The 23,017-nt window shown below is 37.5% G+C and overlaps 1 protein-coding gene and 1 long non-coding RNA gene across 4 annotated transcripts in view; one reads left to right on the top strand and one right to left on the bottom strand.

Moving 5' to 3' along the window:
* VAV3 (vav guanine nucleotide exchange factor 3) overlaps positions 1–23,017 on the bottom strand; it is a 151,579-nt gene that overhangs the window by 41,607 nt on the left and 86,955 nt on the right. For both annotated transcript variants that reach the window (XM_086901730.1, XM_086901731.1), the window contains exons 16-19: positions 21,574–21,675; positions 20,377–20,477; positions 12,113–12,135; positions 9,058–9,103 (exon numbers count right to left, since the gene is read on the bottom strand). In XM_086901730.1, coding sequence (XP_086757856.1) covers positions 9,058–9,103; positions 12,113–12,135; positions 20,377–20,477; positions 21,574–21,675 — 272 coding nt within the window. The remainder of the gene's footprint in view (positions 1–9,057; positions 9,104–12,112; positions 12,136–20,376; positions 20,478–21,573; positions 21,676–23,017) is intronic.
* LOC147651611 (uncharacterized) lies at positions 13,132–21,912 on the top strand. Of its 2 annotated transcripts, none has more exons than XR_015290399.1 (2): positions 13,132–13,297; positions 18,908–21,912. It is a non-coding gene; the product is annotated as an uncharacterized LOC147651611 (long non-coding RNA). The 2 variants fall into 2 exon arrangements; XR_015290400.1 differs by having other exon boundaries at positions 13,155–13,297; positions 18,106–20,384.

Here is a 23,017-nt window from a genome sequence, read left to right as displayed (position 1 = left end):
AGAATAACCTCTAAGGTTAAGGGACTGAGGCACGTTTTCAAGGTATCAGATAATGAAGTTACTTTTTAATTCCCTGTTGCACACTGAAGCTTAAGAAACGCAAGTTACAAGAAGAGCAAGACTGAACAGGTCTTCTATTTATTTGCAGGTCAGCAAGAGCAGCAATGAGGGCTGAACTCCAAGTTCTTTCACTTAATGCCTCAGAAAAGGACTTTAACTTTTCTTCCTGAATAAACTACATCTAAGGGTTAAAACAACTGAATAAATTGATTCTACTGAAAAATCCATGAGATCAGGTTTTATAATGTGACTACTTAAAAATGCGAAGTACCAAATAAATTCAAACATTACATCGCTGGGCTGATAATTATGATCTACAAGCTATTTCTTAAAACAACTCAGTACCATCAAAATAGGCAGTTATATGTGAAGAAAATGTTTTAAAGAAACTCAGTTGTAATTAGTAGATGTCTCAACACAAATATCTGACAGTTGTACAAAGCAGACTGCTAAAGCCTACTGTAGAAACAGAATCTACAAGTATATGGATAATATATAGACTACAAATACTTTTTAAGAACAACTCAGGGACATTGTTTAGAGTTCTTTAAGGCAGACAATGAAGAAGCAGGATTATATGTTGATGTGGATTAGAAAAATAATTTTAACAGGATTTACAATGAGGCTCCCTTCCAGCTTACATGATGTAAGAGGAAAATTTTCCACCCCTGCCCCCAGTAAATAAACAACAAAAGGACGGGACATAAAAGGTTGGATCCACAGTAATTTTTTCAAATAGAAGACAATGTGCAGAAGGGTCACCTTAAGGAATCCGTGGCCCTTCCTTGTCCAAAAAATTAATAAGCATTATTGAAATGGGAGTAAGAGTGAAGTCTTGGAGAAGGTGTAAAAGTATTCCTTTAAGAAGAACACTACTTGCAAAGGACTGAAGGAAGATTTCATGAATAACAGAATTCAAAATTGGAGACTAACTCTGGGTGGAAGGATCTTTGGAGGCCATTTGGTCACACCTTCACAAAAGACTTAAAGTAACATATGGACTGAATATTCATATATAATGATGGAGTGTGAAACAGGTATCATCACAGAGACAACACATCTCAGAGTAATCGCTAAGTATTTTTTAAAAACAGTTCTTCAATATCATAATCTACTTCTGCTCTGTACCAACACTAAGAAATTTCTTGTAGTAGACACAGAACTAGAAAGACTGACTACTCTTGGACCTAGAAGCATGCAAACAAGCAAGCAGGATGGTCAGACATACAGAAGAGCTTCTGTATCAGAAGAATTAAGAAATAGCTCTTCAGGCTAGAGGACACATGACTGGAGGGGACATGACAGACAACTCATGAGTGGCATAATAGTGACCAGAGAAAAAGTACTAATTATTTCCTTATTTGTTATTAATTTTCTTGATCCAAAAACTTGCAGGCACCAAAGTAATAAGTATCAGGTTAAAAGCAAACAAAAATACATGCTTTATTCACACAACTAATTATGAGAGTGACAGGTAAAGGATGTTGTGAAGATTTTAGACTGGTTTAAAAAGTGGTAATGAAAATACATGGAAGGAAAACTAAGAACTAAGAAACAAACACAAGTGGGAAGTATCACAGTACCTTACCCCAAATTCTATCCTTCAGCATCCATTTAATTGGCTACTGTTGGAGAGATCCTGAGCTAGATTGGCCTGCAGCCCAACTCAGCCTCATTGTTCCCTTCTCTGGGAATCTCAAAGTGGTGAGTAGATTAAAAACTCTCCTGAAAAGCAGCATCAGTTTCTCAGGCTCTTGCCTCTGGCCTCTTCTACCAAGCTTTAAAACCTTCCTCAGGCAAAAGGCAGAGGCAGTTCTGGGAGCTTCTCTTGTGTGAATTTTCAGCAGTCTTTTTTCTCCCATGGGATGGCTTCTTTCAATTTTCCAGTGTTTCCCAAATTCTTTGTGTGAGAATTTCTTTGAAGTAGTGATCAAATACTGATTTAGTTAAATGAGTGAGCCACAAAAAAAGAAACCATATGCTTTGGAGTACTGTTAAAATTCAGTTACTTTTGACTATTTTTAATCATTCATTGCCTTATTATCTTTGTTTTGCCTTCTGAGAATTACAGCACCCTGAAGATTAAAATCAGATATGAAAATAGATGTGTAAAGGCAATTTTCCTCTTGAAGATGAATAAGAGATTAGTAAATCCCAATAAACTTTACCAAATACCAAGCAATTCTCTTCCACTTGCCAAGGTAAGTAAAGGTAAATTTGGGCCATATAGCTGCTGGCACGGGTATCTTCATTTTTTTTAAAATAGTGCTGGACTATTTTTGTGTTTGTTTAAATTAAAAACAGTGTAATTTTTTGTTTTATCCATCATATTTGTATGCCTATTTTTTCCACCTCTACTTGACCTTTTCCTTTTTTCTTCCTGACAACTTCCTTGCAGTTATCTCTAAACAGTGACATTTTGGTTTAATAGTTGATGCTGAGCGTTTTTATGCAGAGAAAGAGAAAGATACTGAAGGATTTTTAATCCACCTCAGCTTAAAAATTATAGTAGTATATGGCTAAGCATGTATTGAATACCATTATTTCTCTAAGAGAAAAATAAAATGTTAATTGCTTAAGATATAGAGACATTTCCAAATACACATCCAATAAGACAAAGGAGTTTAAATCACTCAACTACAAACTAATCTTGCAATCCAACCAGACAAGGATCAAAGAGTTTGACAAAATAAATACATTTCACCCTTTGGCATCTGGGTCTTCTGATGTTTCATTAAAAGAAAAGGCTAAAGGCTATGTTCTTCTCTGAATGGTAGCTCACTGCTGAGATGCCAAGGGGACAGGCACCTTTCAAATAATTCTCCTCAACAGGAATGTAAAAATAATTTTAATTTAAAATAAAACAACCCAAATAAAAATCATTAAACTGCATTTGAAATGCTTCATTGGAAGACGAAACTCTGCTTCACCTTCCAGAAACGCATTAGTGGAAAATTTCTTGGTACAAAACATTAGACATGTCTTTTCTTGTAACAAAACAAAGATGAATTCATTATTCTGTGAAGCACAGTAGAGGAAAGAAAAAAAAAAAAAGGCAAAGATCTTGAATGTAAAATGTATTTTGAATAAATATGTGAGATAAATTAATTTGATCTCTCAAATTAGGCCACATAGTTCAGTGTAACTCTGAATTTACTGCTGTTGAGGCCCAGCATGGTCCCATGACATGGGACCACAAAGAAATTCACTGACTCTGGTCTCAAACACCAACCCCATCCCAGCCACTGACATAAAACATGCTCAAACTTATCTATCAATACCAAGAGATGGTCAGGGTAGAGCTACAATCAATCAAAGTCCCTGGAACTTAAGATTCCACACTGTGCCAGTAAGCAGTATCACGTCTCTCCTGCCAAGGAGTGTTCTCTTTGCAGCAAGTGTGCTCCCAGCTGCCCCATTAAAGCCATTCTGACTTGCAATTTCTCTGTTCCACAGATTCCTAGAGACATATACTGGGTACATTATAGGTACCTTGAACAAAGTGCTTAGATGCTGTGTAGAAAATGAAGAAGTATCCATAGCTGAATAAAACCCAGCCAAAAGTTAAACATGTGTCATGTATATATAAAATCAAAACTCATTTTTGGTTCTGTAGCTTGCTTAAAAAATTACCATGCAGAGAAGTCTTAAGTTACTCAGTAAATCTAAAATTCTCCACAAACATTATAAAATACCTCAAACTTTGTCAAACAACTATTTTGTCACTAGAGGAAGTTTCATGAAATATTTCTCTTTGCTTCAGTATTCCTTCTGGATTTCCTCAATTTAATTTACAGTCACACTCATTTTGTCCAGCCATTAAAACAGATCATTATATTCCATGTTAACAGTATCTAAAGCTGGAAAAGAATACTATACGTATATTCTAGTACTTGAGGCATTGCTATTCACTCCTACATTTTATTTACAGGAAATACAATCAAATAACTGTATTAAAAGTATATGAAAAATACCTATCAATGTATTTCTTGGTTCTATATACAAGAATTCCTTTACCAAAGCAAAAATATGCTACTTGGTCTAATTCATCCTAATCAAGACAATCCTAATGAGGAGATACTATCAATGACATCAGTCAACTCCTCATGAAATACTGGGGGCTTGTTTAATGCCTTTTTTTTTGTAGACCTCGTTCTGTGGCTCAAAACCAAGAAAAATTCTTGTTCTCAACTGTATCTCAGTTCTGATAGTGACAGCCACTTAGTACTGGGCCACCAAAACCACAGCCAGAATCCCAGGTAATTGCTGCCACTGTTGAAGTGGAGAAATAAATTCCTGAATGCCTGTTTTCAGCACTGGGCTTCACGCTGAAGGTTATCTTTTCTCATCCATGAAACTGGGTATTCTCTATAGTGGGCTGAATGAGAAAGATAACAGTCAATCAGAACTACTAAGGATGTACCTGGATAGCTCAACAAAACAAGAAAATGGGCAACATGCTTCAAATTCTAAGTTAAAGAGTGGTTTTATCTATAACAACTGCATACTTGGCAAAGAATTATCTGCTGGTTGGGATATCCCAGCATTTGAGATTGAGCCAGATTTTGCTTTTGGCTGGGCATATGCTGGGAGTAGCACTGAAATGGAAATCAGAGTTAGACTTGCATATCATAGAGCACACTGTGTAAGAATCTGTTGAAATATCTCACAGTGTAGTATACTTTATTCTTAACTGAAAAGAAAATTTAAACTGCCAATATCACACTAACCCTTAATTTTTCACTCCAAAGATGCAAATACTACCACACTGTGCAAACACCTGAATATTGTTTCACTAATTACTAATCACACACATATAACAATAACACAACCTAGTTAAAATATCCCAAAATCTAATTTCAACAAAATATGAAGCACAAAGTAGCTTATTTAACACTATAGCTAATGAAATAAACATATCTTCAGTACTGTACTTCTCCTTACACAGATTGTTGTTGTTACTTATTTAATGCATATACTTCAGGCCATAAACCCAGTGACTCTCTTCAGATCCTGAGGGGTTTTTTATAATCTGTGTAAAACCAATATGAAAGGATTCACAAAGCACGTATGGACCAGACACCAACCAGAAATACAAATATGTCTTTTTAAAACTATTTGAATTTTGAATTCCTGGGCTGAAAAATACATTTTCCCAAGCTATTGCATTGTATACATGACTTGCTAGTCCCTTCATCCCAAAAAAGTCAGACAATATTTTATTTTCTGTGAAGGGAAAAATATTGGTTCTGGCCCTCAGTTCAGAACTGAGGTTTTCTAATCTCTTATCCTTGCTTATAAAGAAATCAGCTGTTTAAGAAGTCAGAACATGTTCAGCAGTGATCTTTCACAGATCAGATTTTGAGTTTAATCTACAATGAATCTTGACTATAAGACTTCTAGTGTTCTATTTTTACCAAGTTTATCCTTCTGATATGAAATATACTTTCACACCTCTAGAGATTAAAATTCCAATGTTTGTATTAGCAGAAGTGTTTAGAGTAAAACCAGTTTCAAAGCTGTGAATCTATCGCATTTAGACTCTATACTGAAAAAAAAAAAGACAGCAAACATACACTACTATTTCTATTGCTGAGAAAGTCAGTAATTTTTACTCACATTAAAACAAATATAAAATTATTTCCATTAAAAAACATTGGTCAGACTGCAACATCTTTCTCAAATTCACACAATGAGAATTTGTGTTTATGAATATACATATGAATGCTTCATTTGTAATTTAAGCCAATAGTGCAAAACCCATGCTTAAACACATTCCCTACATGAGAATAAAATGTCATATAATTATCATTTCACATGCCCATTCCATGTAAAAGCTGACACCAGTCTGATCACATCTCAAATGTCTTTAAGCAGAATCATGTCATTCTACAGTCATATGCAAGCTGTAGAACAAATTTTTCCCAGATTTATAGCTGCAGGTATATTCACCAGTCCATTTCATCAATGCTTTTTATTATCTCTTGCTTAATCCAAAGAAAGGTTATTTAAAACCTGTCCCACTAAAACTTCATAGATGAAGCAATTCAGGAGGTTCTCTGCAACTGGACTGCAGGCTGAAGGCCCAGTGCAGAGGGTAAAAACAAAGCCGTATTTTGTAGGATCTACCAATGGATCTCCCATTTTTGTAGGATTTCCCATCTTTTCTTCACCTGTACAGTTTCTGCGCAGTTTTCTTTTTGTGCGCATGTTTTTCTCATGACCGCTTTCAAGGGAATTTCTCTGCCTCATCATCCATTAATCATTTTTCCTTCTGCCCTTCTTTCTTATTCAGCACAAAGCAAATCTCACGGAGGAAACTGTTACTGTCAAAACTTTTAAACCAACTTCAAAGAAAAACAAATGAAAAAGCCATAAACTAACTTAGTGCCTTTAGGGTACTTCAGCTAGATAGGTTCCTTCATCAATGAGCTTTACCAGCAGGAAACAAGATATTTTAATCCAGTATCCTCCCATTGACCATCCTTCAACTTGCACTACTTCTCATCAAATTTAAGTGATTTTTCATTCTGGGCTAAGCTGTATCAGCAAAAGTTGAATTTGACTCTAAGCATAAAAAGAGAAGCACCAATGCATTAACTTGACTGTGCTATTCAGTATTTTTAATAAAATAGCCAAGACAGACCTAAAAGAACAATCTTGCAAGTTGTAACCCAAAATATTCGTATTTACTGGTGATATCAAACTCCATCAATATTTAGTCACTGCAGGTGCTGGTTATTGATTCACAGCAAGTGTCTTTTCCCTAGCCTAGCACCCATGCTTCAGCACCATCACATCACTGCCTGCAGCAGTGGCTGCAGCAGCAGCAGACCAAACCTTCTAAAGACAAAGCAGTCTGGGCAGTCAAACTTTTCACCACCTCTCAGCAAAGAGAGCATCCTGGTGCTCATATTCTTCAGAATTTCACATGTCAGTGCTTTTGGAAAACTCTGAGGCTCAATGCACTAATGTATGCCTGACATGACTGATCCCTTCCAAATGTTGCCCTCTGGATAGCATCTGTCTCTCAAGGCAATGTGCAATCTGATGAACACTAGTACTTAGATTACGCAAAATAAATGCCAGGAGTTTACCAGACTTTAAAAGTTTTACCCACTGAGTTACAGGAGGACAGAGAATGCCTATCCTGACAAAATGCAAAACAAAAAGCTGGTTTCATTTGAAAACTGAAAGTATGTGTACAGAGCACTTTAGTATGTAATATATTTCTCATTATTATTTATTTAAAACCTTTACAATGTCAGAAGCAATTCTGTAGGAAGTCTTCTACAGCCATGTCTCCAACAGAGGGATTTAAAGTTCATGCAGATGTTCTGCATTTCTTTTGGCTTTCAAAAATATTACAAGGACCATGAACTTCATAACAATATTATCCCAACAACTCCAAGAACTGTTCTGTGTAAGTAAATGGGCAAGGCAGGGGGTGAGCAGAACAGTATTTTAGGCATTGGCTACATGCAGCATTTAAACATCTACTCAGTTCAACTACTTTTGGTGATTTCAGTGGTACTTAGTCTTCAATAAAAACTACTTTTAAAGTATCTTTGTATACAAAGATCCTGCAAATACTTCTATCAGACTTCAACAGCAAGTAAAATCACCAGTATACTCAAGGAGTTCTCAAAGCTAAATTACTTGATCTTCTGTGACTCTGTATGAGACAGCTTTGTTTAAAGGTACTGAACCTATAAGGACTATTCTGCAAGCACACAATTACACTTAACCACAACATGGACCAATGAATGGGAAGAACTCAGTCTTGTTAGCAAACACTTGGAATAAATCATCCCCTTCTACATTATTTAATTCCTGCCCTTGATGTTTTCCCCTCTGACTGTATTAATTTTCAGAGTTACAGGGTGCTCATTTTTTTCTTTTATGACTGCAGTCGTCACGACACACAGAACAATTTCTAGAATCATGAAGCAGGTTTATTTTGCTAGAGGGAACAAAGTGACGATACGTGTTCCAAAACATGTCAAAGGTACGTGAGTAAGAAAGGTGTGGTCTGCTTCAGCTAGTTACAACATTTAGACTTTCCAAGCCAAGGCAGCTGCAATGCTAGTGGCACAACCAGCATTCCTACTTTTTGAAAAGTGCTTAGCTCCGCCAGGCTATAATGTGGTGTACAGAATTGCCATCCTGTTTAATGTTTAACTCCAACTATTCTCAGATGTCCACATCTAGAGATATTTAATAATCCACAGCTTACTTATATTCCAAATAATATCTGCATAACAAATCTCCAGTAATTAAAGTATACAAGAAACATAAAGGACGAAACGTAATTACTGTAAAAAATGACACTAAAAATATCACACAGCTACACTGAAAAACATTGAATATTTTATACAGACACATAATGGGTCTCCAGAGGAAATGTTCACCCACTTGAGTATACAACCTATAACAAGCATTTCATTTTCTTAAGAGCTGCTGCTGTCATGATACCACAGAAGTATCTACTATAAAGTAAAAAGGAAAAATAAAATCACTTTGAAATTCAATATAAAACTGAAATTGCTTTATGCCTCTCAGAAAGGCAACTCTTACAGTTAAGCACTGAACACCACTACAGTTAAGAGCTGGGAATACCCACAACTTTAAGACTTAGAGCCTGAGCTTTATAAGCAACTGTCTGCTATTAATCCCTTAGTGATTTCTTTTAAAACTACTGAGTACAGTAGGGTGGGTCATATTAACTGAAAGCCCAGAGGCATTTTGTTATTCCAATAGAACCAGAGCCCTACTTAAAGAAAAAACAAGGGGAAAAAAATTAAGAGTTCAACCAGATGACCTTATCTTTGAAATCACAAACAGAGCAATTGCTTTAGACCTTCATGACTTCAGCAGTCAAGTTCTCAGCATTGTGTGCATGGCAATAGCGTTCACAATGCAACTTAACAAAGCAAGTTACAGTTTTCTTACTCTTTTTTATTTAATGTTTAAGTATTAAAAAGTCATGACACAAACCTGGGTCCACATGTCTAGAGCTTCTTCTAATTCCATTTGTTCGTTTCTACAGAGAAAAACAAGAATCAAGGATATGAATAAACATGTTTTCATGGAGGCTCATTGCAATCCTTTCATTCCCACAATCTACTCAGCAAAGCTGCTTTTCTTAAGTTATTTCCCCTAACCACCAACACAATTATCTTTATCTTGTAGAAAGATCACACTTTGAAAAATATTCTTAGTAATGTTGATGGATTTTTCATACATCCCATTTTCTCTGACACTAGGCTGAAAGATTCTCAGTCCATAGAAGGTTTGTTCAAACATCAACATATTTTGAAACTAAGAACAAAATTTTTAAATCATTTATGAATAGGATATGAGAAAAGCATGCAGTCTGGCATTATCTGCCCCAGATAACATCTACCAACACAAAAGTCAAAGCCACTTGCATTGCTTTAATAAGGTAGAAACATTCACTATTTCTACTTTAAACTGAAGTTAACTACAGTTCCCCATGGAATGCCGAATTTTCTTATTTTCTGGGCAAGTATCTAAATATACTTGTTAAGTTACTTAGTTACTTAGTAACTTAACTGCCTCTCTAAAATTGGAGGAACCAGAGTTGTGTGAAATCAGAAACCCTCTGACAAGACTCTGATTATTTAGATTTCTTTTCTATATTTTATACACTAAGACATTTCCTATGGATCCCGGGATATTTCAATGTGAAATAATGCATATCTGCGAACTACTCATCTGCTTTTGCAAACTTGTTTTATCTGGCAACTTGCATGATGGTTCATGCATTTATTTATTTTTTAATCAAACCAAGCAGAGAAGGGCATGTTGCATAACAAAGGGAACAATTAGGTTGCTCTGATTTACTCGCCGTTGATATAAGCTGATGCAGGACACACACCAAGGCAAGCCAGAAAGCAGTAACCTGAGGCATAAGCAAATTACCAAGCCCTGTAGCAGGCAAGCAAAATCAAAAGCTGGTTTGAAAACAGCTTTCATACTCTTGAGTCCTTGGACATATTCTCTCTGTACCCCACAAGCCTAATTAAAAAAAGGATACAAGTTCATCTGTAGTGGATAGAAAAAAAAATTTAAAGCTGCTGCCACAATTAAGATAATAGTACTGGATAAAAGCAAAATGCGAAACTATATCCTATATCATTTTTTAAAGATGGAAACCATGTTACTGGTACATATTGATACAGATTGGTGAGCAGCCACAGATTTGCATAGGAAAGGAAAAGGGGCAGGAATTGGGAAAGTTCAAAGGGAGACAGAGAAATTCTAAATTGAAATAAAAACAACAGAGAGACTGTGAAAACTCAAGTCATATGCACCAAAGGACTGTCTGGTAAACAGTTTTAAGGAAATAGTTCTTGAGTTGTATGAAAACATGGCCAATACCCTTAAACATACTGAATTAGCAGTAGATTCATTACTTTACTGGTATGAAACCTAAATCCGTGTTTTCCAAGGTGACAATTCCTCATCCATGCTTAAGTTTCCTTCTGCACAGAAAGAATTAAAGCAGGCACTTAAATAGGAGTCTTGGTAAAAATTAATGTAATCCTGATGCTTTGGATCAACTTTATAGGCAATAGTAAATCAATAGCTCCAGAAAGCTAGGCCTTAATTTTCCAACAAGAAAAAACAGTATACCTATTTTTTAATCCAGACATGGATGAAACAGCTAACAGCTAACCACAGTAGTTAGCTTTAGGAAGCCTGGCAGCCTTGTCCACTAAGTCCAGGAGATGATCTGCTCACAGCTCTCCAGCCATGCCTGCCAGCTGCAGGACTGGAAGGGCATCAGGCAAATGGACCACACTGTGATTCCTGTAGTTTAGAGTGCCCTTACTCAGCATATCTGTCAAGGCAGAGACACGAAAGGCTGGGCAGCACCTGGCCAGAGGCACAGCTGAGGATGCAGTGAGGCGAGCAGGCAGAACTCGCAGTTCTGGGGCACAGGCAGGGGCAGAGGCTGGGCACAGGGAGCACAGCCCTGTTCACTGCCAGAGCTACACATCCTGTCACAACAGGATTCCCCTGCAACATCCCCAGAGAAGGAGCCCCTCTGGGGCCCACATCCCAGGAGCTCACCAGAAGTTGCAGAGCTGCCTTCACCCAGCCCCACCGTTGTCTGGGGTTACAGTGACACCCAAACAGCTCAAACATCAGAGAGCATATGGTCAGCCCTGCACCAGCCATGTCAGCAATAACATCCTTCCATTACCCCTATCAGCAACAACATCAAAACAGCCATGCTTATGGAGAGCAGCAACATTTATACTCATATGCTGTTGATAACTGGTATGTCATTTAAGCAATTACTATAAGCTTCTGATCTAAAATAGATGCTAGAAATTATTATGCTCTAGGTCTGAAGTGCTGCACCTCTTTTGTCAGATGGGACAGACAAAACCCAGCTGCTGTGCCCTCCTATACAGCAGTGAAGAGGCCCCAGGTGCTGGCCAAAAAATAACCCAAGGTGGCTTACAGCCTTCCTAGGCTGACAGCAAGCTACAGAATGTGCATCACAGCAGCTCCTCTGTTCAGGTCCCATTCTAACATTCTCTCCAGACTACATAAACTCCATACCACAGGATACCTCTGCAACCATAGTCTTTTCACACGAAGTGTCAAACCCTGCCCTAGCAATCCTTCATCACCTCACAGTTCTCTGGCATGGCAGAGAAAAAGAACAGAATACTTTTAACTCTGCAGCCAGATTTTGTCTAAGAACAATAAGGATCTAACAACCACTGGTGAAGCAATGTATGTTTTCTTACCTGTAGCTTAAAAAAAGCATCTCCACCCCTTTCAGTGCTTTCAGCCCTGTCATTTCGCTGTAAGTTTCATTTGTATTTTGAGAAGAAATTCATACTTAATCATGAACACCTTGTTGCTTAGACAACTTCTACAGCACTCTAAATAAATCTGCTTGCAAATCCAGAAGAAAAACATAACTTCTCTATCAGCATGTAAAAAGAGTAATAAGGAGCTGTTATGTTACCAACAAAACAAACATCACAAGCAAAAGAAAAATCCTTACCTCATGTTTCACGTTTCCATGTTCTGAAACATAAGTAAAAATTGGCATTATTATTGACTGCAAATCGTGCACCTTTTATAGAGCAATCTCAGCCTGTGCTGTGTGGTGTTACAGAAAACCCTGCTGGCTCCCTTCGCCACCCGGTCCGTGCAGCCGCCCCAGAGCCCGGGCGCGCCGGGCGCTGTTGTGCAAACCCCGCCGCCCGCCCGGCGCTCATTGGCCCCGCCGGGCTGCGCCCATGGCCGGGGCTGGCTCCGGCTGCGGGGCACCCGCACGCTCCAGCAGCGGCACGGCAGGCCGGGACAGCGCACCTGACAAACCCTGAGAACATTGTAAAAATGCTTGATAAATACCGCCTCGATGGGAACTCAAAGCTGCAGTTCACTGCCAAGTCGAGTACACGCTTTTTTTTCTTCCCTCTGTCTTTTCACAGCGTGACAAGGTGTATCAAGGTTAAATGTATACCTTTAGCTTCTATGTTTCATGTTCAATTCAGCATTGCATTAGTATACAAGAGACTGACGCCACCGGTGCTTTATTTGCTTTTGGTATAAATTTTGTGGTACTACTTAAAAATTAGGGGAAAAAAAAATCTGTGGGACATGACAAAGGCTGCACAAAGGCTGTAACACTTCAGGGCACACACACCACCACACATCACAAAAGGTATCTTTTTTACATGTCCTTTGAATGTCCAATCTGATAGCAGGCGTTTGGGTGCACCAGAGCACACACAGCTGTATTTGCCTGTGTGTGCCTCTGGCGCTACACACGCCGCTGAGGCCCGGCACAAGCTGCAAGTCCCCGTGTACTTCAGGACATTGTAAACTTTTACCGTAGGAACTTCTGAACAGGAAGGCATTTACCCCCGGTAAAGCAAATGATAAACTCTAACTGCAAGTTGCCTTTTGTTCCACTGAGAAAGGCTCCATTAGGCAGCGGAGTGTGGGAAAACAAAAGCGCGACGCGCCCAGGCCGAGCCCGCGGCTGCGCGCGGGGCCGGGCGGGCTCAGCCCCTCAGCGCTGGCGCAGCTCCCCTCACGTACGGCCGCGGTCCCGCGCCAGCGCAGCTCGGCTCGGCTGCCACAGCGCTTGTGCAATTACGGCCTTCCCAGAAGGATTCCTTTGCACTTGTACAGGCAGCGAAGAGGAGAAAAATAAGCCCGCCCAAAGGAGGAGATGCAGGTAGTCTGTTGAGGTTTTCTAAGCAGCCTGAGGGAATTAGTTGCCCAAGTGCTGCTGAAATTCAATACAGTTTTGGTATTTCACAATCTGATAGGCCTTTCGGGATTTTTGCCAAAATCTGAATAAAATCTCCTCTTTTGAATGCTTGATCTCAGCATTATGAATGACTTCAAATGAAGGGAAGTCATACAGATAAGTAGTCACAAAGGAGGCCAAAACTTCAAACCCAGACTTGGGGGTTTTCTTTCTTTTCTCTATTCTATTGTCTTACCTTTATTTCAGTAAATCATTTATCAAAAAGTTGAAATGGAAATGTTGTTCTATCCTCCAATGGGAATGAATGAATGAATCTGATTTTTAAATGTTTCTGTTGAATATTTTTACCTCTAGAAAATATCCCAATTCCAACTAAATGAATGAGTTCCATCTGGTGATCAGAGCATCCCAAAGGTTTTTATAATAAATAATTTGGAAATTCAGTGCTTAATTTTCAGTAAGTGAATAACAGGGTTCAAGAAATCACTGCATAAGAAGATAAATACCCCTGATCATTCATCTAAAACAAATTTCATTAACAGGGAAGTGAGGGATTTAGATTAAAAAGAAAACCAACACTGGTGGACCAAAATGCCATTTGTGGCTTCACTGTTAACACTACAGGAATAGAAAACAATATCCAATATCTGTATTTCCACCAAAAAGCCAATTCAAAAAGTTAAGACTTGTCTTGTTATTTTATTACAATTTAAATATGCCTGTATTTCAGAATATCCTGTATTGAAATATGTGTATTATGTCCTCATGAAAGATCTGTTTTCCAAACATTACAGAAGCACAAGAGCAAGAAAACCTTCATTTCTATTTTGGTGGGGGGAAGTAATATCTGATGATATCTACCAGCAGAGATTTTACACATGACAACTTTAATTCAAGTTCCTGCTCACCACCAGTGTTCCAGTGAAATCATCAAGTGAGTCCTCAGGTCTGACAGCCACTTAATTAATGGCATAGTTCAGCACAGTTTGGGGGTTTTTCTTGTTTATTCACTGAAGCTATATTACCATTGGGTCACATTTTGATAATTATATTTTACTACAGAAGCAAGAGGAGCAGCAGCTGGCCTCAGTAAGTGAGGGAACACAGCTCAGAAAATGGGAATAAGCTGCTCTTTAGGGATGCAACAGAGCAGCTGGATTTGCACACTAACTAAATGGAGAGTAAATAAAATGTATAAAGTAATAAGCTACTCACCTTTCTGTTTTAAAAAAAACTCAAAATATTTAAAATGCAGGAACTATAAATTAAGTCCCTTGGAAGAAGCTGTGGGACCACGTGTTCCTTTCCAGTCATTTAGCCAGTCATTGCTCAATAAGAACAAAATTAGAAATGTGACCCAGATGTACCACACTGTAGGACCTTAAAAAATATCAAGCGACCTAACTGGCTTTTGTTCAGGTTGAGCAAGAATCATTAGTGAAGCAATACAGCTCAACCTCTGTTGCAGTTTTTTAAAAAGTGGTATAACTCCAATGAACTTTGTGAGATTTGAGCATTTACTTGTCAATTCAGTTGACACAAGAGGTTTGGAGGAGAGCCAGCAACTTTGCAACTATTGATTAAGTCAGCAAAAATATAAATAGTGAAAGCTGCTGGTTTCTTTTGAGATGTCAAGACCACAGGCTTTTCATGAATAATCTCTAATATGCTGTAGCAAGCAATTAGGACATGAACAGCATGGACTGTATCATGCACGTTACTGTATGAAAGCAATTCTAAGCTTAACCTATTCATATGCCAACACTGTCTTTTAAGCTCATCTCACAGTCAAAGAAACTTCTTCTCCGTCTAAAGAAATACAGTACCTTTACAAATGAAATTATCCAAATTAGAAAGAAATCACCCATAAATTAAGAAAAATTTGCTATAAAAATGACCATCTCATGTTTTTCTAATCTATTTATGACCTGATGAAACACGCCTTTAACATTCCCTGGGAAAAGCAATATAAAAAAGAAAATTCTGTGGGTTTGGCACTGTATTTAAAATATTCAAAACACCTTCAGATTCTAGAATCATTGGAGGTTTCTCTAATTGAAATATTCAATAGTCAGTAGAACCAGCAAGTATTTGCCTGAGAATACTAAACTGAACATAATTTGATGGACTTGGAAAAATTCCAGTCTGGAAATAAAAATGAATTGTTAATTCTGCCAGTTTAGACTAGAAAACAGACTGGAGTTCTTCAGTATGTTCTGGGCAAAGTGATACTGTTTTATCAATCCTAAGAGGCCTCTGAAGAAGCTGCAAGGGACACAGGGTCTGTACAATAAAAGTGGGAACAACAGCGTCTCCCTTTGGCTACTAAAGGTGTCTTATTCACGCATGTTTACCCAAGGCCCCAGTCTTAAGCATTCCCAGACACAAACCCTTCCAGCCAGTGGGAGAGCATCACCAGATGAGTGAAATTGCTCTGTGCCATGAAATAAGACATAGGAATGCAATCGAGAAGCCAGAAGATGTAACAAGGGAGAGGAGATGCCCTCATAGCCAGCAGAGAAAAGAACACCACGTGTGTCTTTACAAATTTTGCAGAAATATGTGCATCCATTTTCTAATCCTTGTGTTTAAGGATTTCATAGAGTCTGTTTAAGATCGTGCAATCAGACTCAAAGGAATTCATCAGAACATTAGCAAGGATTCCAAATCACAGAAAGATTAAGTGATAGGGCAGAAAAGTAAAATACATGAAAATGTAGGGGACTATTTGAGGATGTACAGGACAGCATTTTAGGGGGAAAAAATACCTTGTTAAATCAATAATGACAGAAACAAGCACAGAGGACTTCAACTAGCACTGCTGATTTACAGCAGCAAGGGCAGGAACAGCAACCAAGAAAACCCAAGGGCTAAATGCAATCATTTTGTTCTGTTTATTAATTCAACTGATTAACTCTGCATCTTTTATCACTAAAATTTCTACAATCTGCTGAACTGGCCTTCTTTGAAGCAAAACATCTGAAGAACTGGCATATGTTTGTGTGTAAGGCATAGCATGAGAACACAGCAATTTATCTTCAGATTTTGTCAATGTTTCTCTCATAAGTGTATCATCTAAATCTGACACTTAATAATTTTGTCATTCAGAAGGTTTCATCTATCTTTGGATGTCTGTCTTTTGAATTTTCACAAAGTGCGACTTGGTATGAAATTTTAAAATATTTAATCCACTCAGGGAAGTTCTAAGCATCATTTCAGAAAGGCTGGCAAAAACATCTGCTCATGGTCTATAAAGAAAACAGAATCATAAACTTTACAAAACCAGAAAATGCTGAGGAAAATTCAACTGCCTTTGAGAAACCTAATGGCATATTCCCACTGCAGTGCTTTGAACTGATCACCTTTTTTCAAATAAGCCTCTAGAAGTACAAGAGGTCGACAGAATAGGAATGAAAATTATTTGAAACATAGAAAGAATTAAACTTATAAAAAAGATAATAAAAAAATTTGAAACAGTTCCATTTAGGGAATATACTATTAAGAAGTCAAAATAATTTATCATAGAGAAGCAGTCAGTCAAGACTTCTGACAAAAACCCAAAGTCACATGTTCACAGAGAACTCACTGTTCTAACACTCTGAAATGCAGTGCAACATTTCCAAATAGGGAAGCCATGCAAAACCATTAACAAGTTGTAAAAACTCTTTGAACACCAAAAAAGAAAGAAAGTTTAACAGGATCAAGCAAGGAGCATCATTCCTGGACACTGTCTACCACACGGAGGATATGCACGTTGCTATGAAGCATCTGGAATAGCATTGTCACTGAATGACAGAACACCAGATTAAACAGAAAATACATATATCTACACATATATAGATATACATTCCATGTCTGTAGCCATAACTAATACCACATGACTCGAGAATAATAGTGTCCATTTTCCCAAAGGATGATTCAGTTTCATGTATATTATACCCTGTGAAAAAGATTGTAATAGTCCCCTAGAAAAAAATGTGAGGAGAAAAAACAAAACCAACAAAACAAAACAACCCACCAAACATAGCAATACAATAAGGCATTTTGCTGCTGTAAAAGCCTTTGCTCATTTCCCACAGGAGCAGCAAGTGACAGTGCTAAAAAAACCAGTCTATTGATCTTAAATTAATTTCTCTAAATATTTCAAAATAAAAGTATTCAAAATTAAAACCATGTTAGAATTTTGTGCCTATAGAGCATACTTCTTCCACAAAGTGCAGTGAAAATGTTGAATTTTACATTATATCCTTATGTCTGCATGCCTTTAATAATATTTCATAGCTTAGCAGGCATAAAAGATAACTTATGGGAGACCTCATTTCTCAGCATAGCTCTGGAATAGTTAAAGGACAAAAAATAGTTCAAGTTGCACTGACCAATATTTCAGAGTCTGAATTGTCTCATCCCTTTTTGGCTCACACAGGGAAACAGGTACTGATAAAACTCCTTAAACCTTTTCTGTGCACATTGTGAATGGCCAGGACTGCTCAATCAACACTTCTTTCTTTAAAGCCAAGTAAAGGGTAAAAGTGAGAAACAGTGGAGAAAAACTTAAGGATTTCCTTTCCTACTCATTGGCCAAAGTCCCTTTACCAGGTGGAGGGATGACACATTTTCAGCTAAATAAGCAAAATCCCTTGCCTTTCCATGCTCATAAAGCAAGGGGAAGTATGGTAAGAGTGCAGTTTAGAGTTGTTTTTTGCAGCTATCATCATAGAGCAGACTGTAAGGAAAGACAAAGCTTAGCACCTCCTGTCTTTCTGCCTCAACAGCAGGTAGGAGATGCACAGCTCTCCTGTCTTGTATGAGAGCTGCAGCAATCGGGGAGTCTTTGCACAGAAGAAAAAACAGACTGAGAAGAGAAAGTGAAGTTTGAAGAGAAGACAGAGGGCTGAACACTGGATATAACCAAAATACGTAACACAAAAAGGGATCTTGGAAATTCAGTTGCTTGCAGTTTCAGTACAGTATAATTCTACAAACATCAGGAAGATGATTTAAAGTAAAATCCAAATTACCATTGTGCTTCATTGAAATTTTAAAATTACAATTTATTCCACTTACAAAGAAGGAGGCATGTGATTTGTTGTTGCTGTTATTTTGTTCTCTCTAGCAAGTCTACAGCATTGCTTAAGTATGCAAGAAAACTAAAAGAAATCAGACCTTCTGTTATCTAGGCATTTATGGTCATTCTTACTGATGCATGTTGCACCATATGTGTCCACAGATATTTACAGAGGAACAGAAAGACAAGCTCCTGCCTCCTGGGGTCCCAGCTATCCAATTAAAATAGAAACTACAGAAGTGATTAAAAGAAAAGGAGCAAGACAAAGAAAAAAAGTAGAAGTAGGGGTGGTTTATACCACAGAAGACAGTTCTTTTGTAAAGAACAATATGTGTTTGTTTTTCCACTCTATTAATTTCAAGTAATTGCTTTAAAAATACCATTTTTAAGATAATTTTAAATATTTATTTTCCTTAGAATATGTGCAGGAGGTTCTGTGAAAAGCCCGTGTTCCAAAAAGGGTTTCAGTCACAAACACTGATTTTTCTGATTGCTTGTATGATTTTCAGATATGCAGAATATTATTTGTAAAGAATTCACTTGGAGGATAGCATGGAAGATCTCCAATACAGAAAAGCAGCTGAGGAAAAAAAAGTTTACTGAATAGAGCAAAAGTCAGTGCCTGCCATTCTGTTGATTTCTTGGAAGACTGGGACAGGTAATTAGCACAGAGAGCCAAAAGCCAAGTAGAAATCAGAAGTCCTGCACACAGGAACAAAGAAACAAGCTTATACAGTGTTGAAAGGAACAAGAAGCTAGAGTCAAAATTTGGAAACAGCAGCTTAGTAAAGAGCAATGGATGAAGTCATGTAATTCAAAAGTGGGAGAGAGAGTACCTCTGTAACAGCACTGTACAAAGAGACTAATGTCAAAAAGATAATAACCCAAGGGAAGAGGTTGCAGTAGCTTATGTGAATTATGTGATACATGAGAAACTTCACAAATTGTTATGAAATAATTCTGGAAACGAATGCAAAGATTAAGTGAGAAAGAATACCAAACTAGAAACTTCCCCAACATATAGAACTCTACTTTCCAAAAATCATCATGTGGTCCCAATGGCTTTTCTTTCTAAACAAAACATCAATTCAAAATAATCTCCAGTAAAAGGAATATTTGAGAAGCTGGACAAAGGGAAGAGTTGAAAATGGCACTAGGGTTATATGACTGTAGCAATAGTGTAACAAACTCACTGCCACCACAGAGTAGGTTCAGGGAAGGGAAGGTTGGCCAGTGATGTGGGCTAACACTGAGCATTAGCAGTGGGAGATCCAGAAGATGTCAGAAAGAGATTTACAGGTATAATACTGAGCAGAATGAGAAGATGCCAGATTTTTGGAGTTATTTGTGGGTGACCAAATGGTAGTTGAAATCAAAAGTTTCCTTAAGGTCCCAAAGAGTAGAACAACAGGAGAAGTGCAAAGTGACAATGGCCAGGGAAGAACTTCACAGAGCAATTGATTAAAAGAAGAAAAAACAATAGTTCTTAAGTGTGGGAAGTAGAGAGCCATCAATCACCTTTTTGTGAATATTGTGAGTGGACAGAAACCATGGAAACTGAAGAGATGAAAGAGGAAGCTGAGGCAACACAAACAGCTTTAGGAACTGAGAGGAAAGTATGAAAATTGACATAGACATAAAGGGAGAAGCACAAGGATGATAGATGATGTGCTGTACTGTAGGTGTTACATATGAACCGTCCACAACTGAAACAGAAGCAATGCCTGTTTTATGTGACATTGACGAAGAAATTTGGTTTGACCTGTAACAGTTCTCTCCTCCTTCGGAACATTTCAATTTAGTAACAATAAAAATCCCAACGAATCCTAAATGCAATTCTAATTGTGCTTATAAATGGTAGTTTCACAAGTATGCATGTTACAATAAACACAAATTAGAGGTAAATTAAACCTTAATTATATCTAGCAAGTTTTATGTCCTAATTAAAAATGGTATTCTAACAATAAAAATGACTTACCACCTAAATTAGCCCTGCCACAATTGTCTAGTCTTCCTAAACATTCTTTGTGTGCTCCAGCTCCACACTTAGAACATAAATAGCCTTGATAAAATGTTCCCCTGTAAAATAAAATTAGGTAGTGATACATTAGAGGTGACAAATTCCACACATAAAGGACATAAAAGACATGGCAGAAGGTATTAGAAATAATTTGTTGTTCTGCATAATGATAGTCCTTAAAGGCTTGAAAAAAGTGACAACTGACAAACAAGTAGCTCATCTGCTTTCTGTCACTACTAGCCATTTAAAAATCACAACCAGACAGTTCTTTCAGACTCCTAGTAGAATAATAACCTCCATTTCAATGTAATCCAGAGCTACTTTGGAACAGTACACTTGAAATTGTACCATTATACATCTCTCGTACTACAGATCTACACTTCACTTCATCTCAGTGGGAATTTGCCTAGGCACCATGAAGAAAAGGAAACAGTTCAAGAGAGTTGCAAGTTTTAATGTATATTTAAGCATTAAATATTAGTTTTTAGGCTGTATCTTCTTGACTTTAGGCAAATCTTCTTGACTTTCAATTTGTTCATTTTTTAAAATACATATATTATGGACACTTCAAGTAATATTCAGAGCCACTAATTCCTCCAAATGTCTCTGTTCCACAAGGTGCCACTTGGGAATACCCAGCTGGTGGCCCATGAAGAACCAGGCAGCATCCTGGGGGCTATGTCCTGAATGCGTAACAACTGCTCAGCAACAGCAGTTGGTGCAGACCCAGTAACTCAACTACACTGCTCCAAAGTCAGGAATTAACCCTCCTGACTTGTAAGTTTAGAAGGTCTGCACCATTGTTCATTGTTACTTAGATCTTGTTGCATTGAGGGGGGAAAAAGAAGAAAAAAAAATAAAATCCCTGAAAATCCAGATCAGTCAGACTAGTCAGGAAAAGCCTGTGCTTAACACAGGCACTACCCACTCTCAAATGCCCTTGCTAAAATGCTGTGGCCTCATTTTTAACAATATCAACAATATGCAACCTAGAATCATAGAAGGCTTTGGGTTGGAATGGATCTTAAAGATTATCCAAACTCTGCCATGGACGAGGACACCTTTCACTAGACTGGGATTCTGAAAGCCTTATCCAGTCTGACCTTGCAGGGCCAGTGAGGGGAAGACCACCACCCAAAAACACATTTACAATACCTCAGAAGCATCTGACAGACTTTGCAAGATGTCACCCGACTGAAGGTATGCATTTTGAACTCGTGAAAGCTTGTATCTGCATAGTCTGGCCGGATGTTTGACCTAAAAACAAGATTTGAAAATACACATTAAACGAAATCTAGAACATGAAGCAACGCTCACAACAGGAAATCTTAATCCACACACATCTCGTTTGATTTAGACTTTAAAGTTTTTCACTGACAAGAACCAGAAGTATGGACTTTACCAAACACCTTGAAATCTGAATTACGGTGTAACACAGACTTCTTAAATATACCCTATAACTACCTTAGCTGTCAAAATAAATAGAAAACAAAACATCTGGTTTTTATTCTTGTTTGAGTAACTAGGATCATTTTCAACAATATTTTATTATGTGAAAGCACAAGGAAAAGCAGCTCACAACCTTAAAACCACCGTATTTGAAAACGGTGCAGCAAATTTAGGACAGTTAGGTCATAACTATTCAGCAATATACTGGATAACCTGAGTACTTTCAAAACCATTAAAAAATATTCACCAGGGTTTGGTTAGCCTTGTTTAAATGTGTTGCACAGTGCCCACATCTGTAGATGCACACAGCAAATTTAACAAAATAAAAGATCACTATTCACACTGCTAGGATACCAACACACTACTAGCAGATTTATTTCCAAAGATAAGATTTACGTACAAAGCACTTGTCCATTACTATACTTATGTTTTCTTTACCTTCCCTTTTAAAAGCAGGAGTATAATTTAAATGTGACACACTCATTTGTTGTACCAGTGACTGTCGCTCTGAGAATCAGGCCTTTTGATATTGTTTTCATAATTTCTAGTCACTTTCCCAGGAAAGGAACTATAAACATAAATGTTTATATATTCCATTAAAGATATGCCTTTTGATGGATGTCTCTCACAGCCAGTGTGGTTGGGAAGGTGGTAACCTGACTATTCAATCCCTGGTAGTTGTCGAAAATCTATAAATACTGAAAGGACAGAAGGTTCTTTCATCACACTTCGAGCTGGGTCTGTGTAAATCATTTCATGTTCAACAGTGACAAGTAAGGGTTAATTACGGTTTTATTTATTACTGTTTTTTATTTATATATACTATTATATATATTAGAATGTTTAGGACTCCATAAATTTCTGGTATTTTTCTATCAAAAACAGCAAGGCATGATGCATAGGAATTAAAATAGGAAAAAAAATCATGAAGGCAGGAATGCAAGAATATACAGTACTCAAAAGAAAAACCAGAAGCTTTTTCTGACATAGAAAATTACATATTCTTCCATTAAACTTGGAGATACTTATAAGTTTTGTTCTTATGTATCATAAATAACTTCCAGACTAAAACTCAGACCAACCACAAACTGTAATACAAAGATAACCATGCAAGCATCACTCTTTCCTGGATGGAATTAAAAGGCTTACA

The sequence above is a fragment of the Cyanistes caeruleus genome, chromosome 9 (assembly GCF_971803275.1).
Source record: "Cyanistes caeruleus chromosome 9, bCyaCae1.hap1.1, whole genome shotgun sequence".
Lineage (NCBI taxonomy): Eukaryota > Metazoa > Chordata > Aves > Passeriformes > Paridae > Cyanistes > Cyanistes caeruleus.
This window is presented reverse-complemented; position numbering and strand designations above follow the sequence as displayed.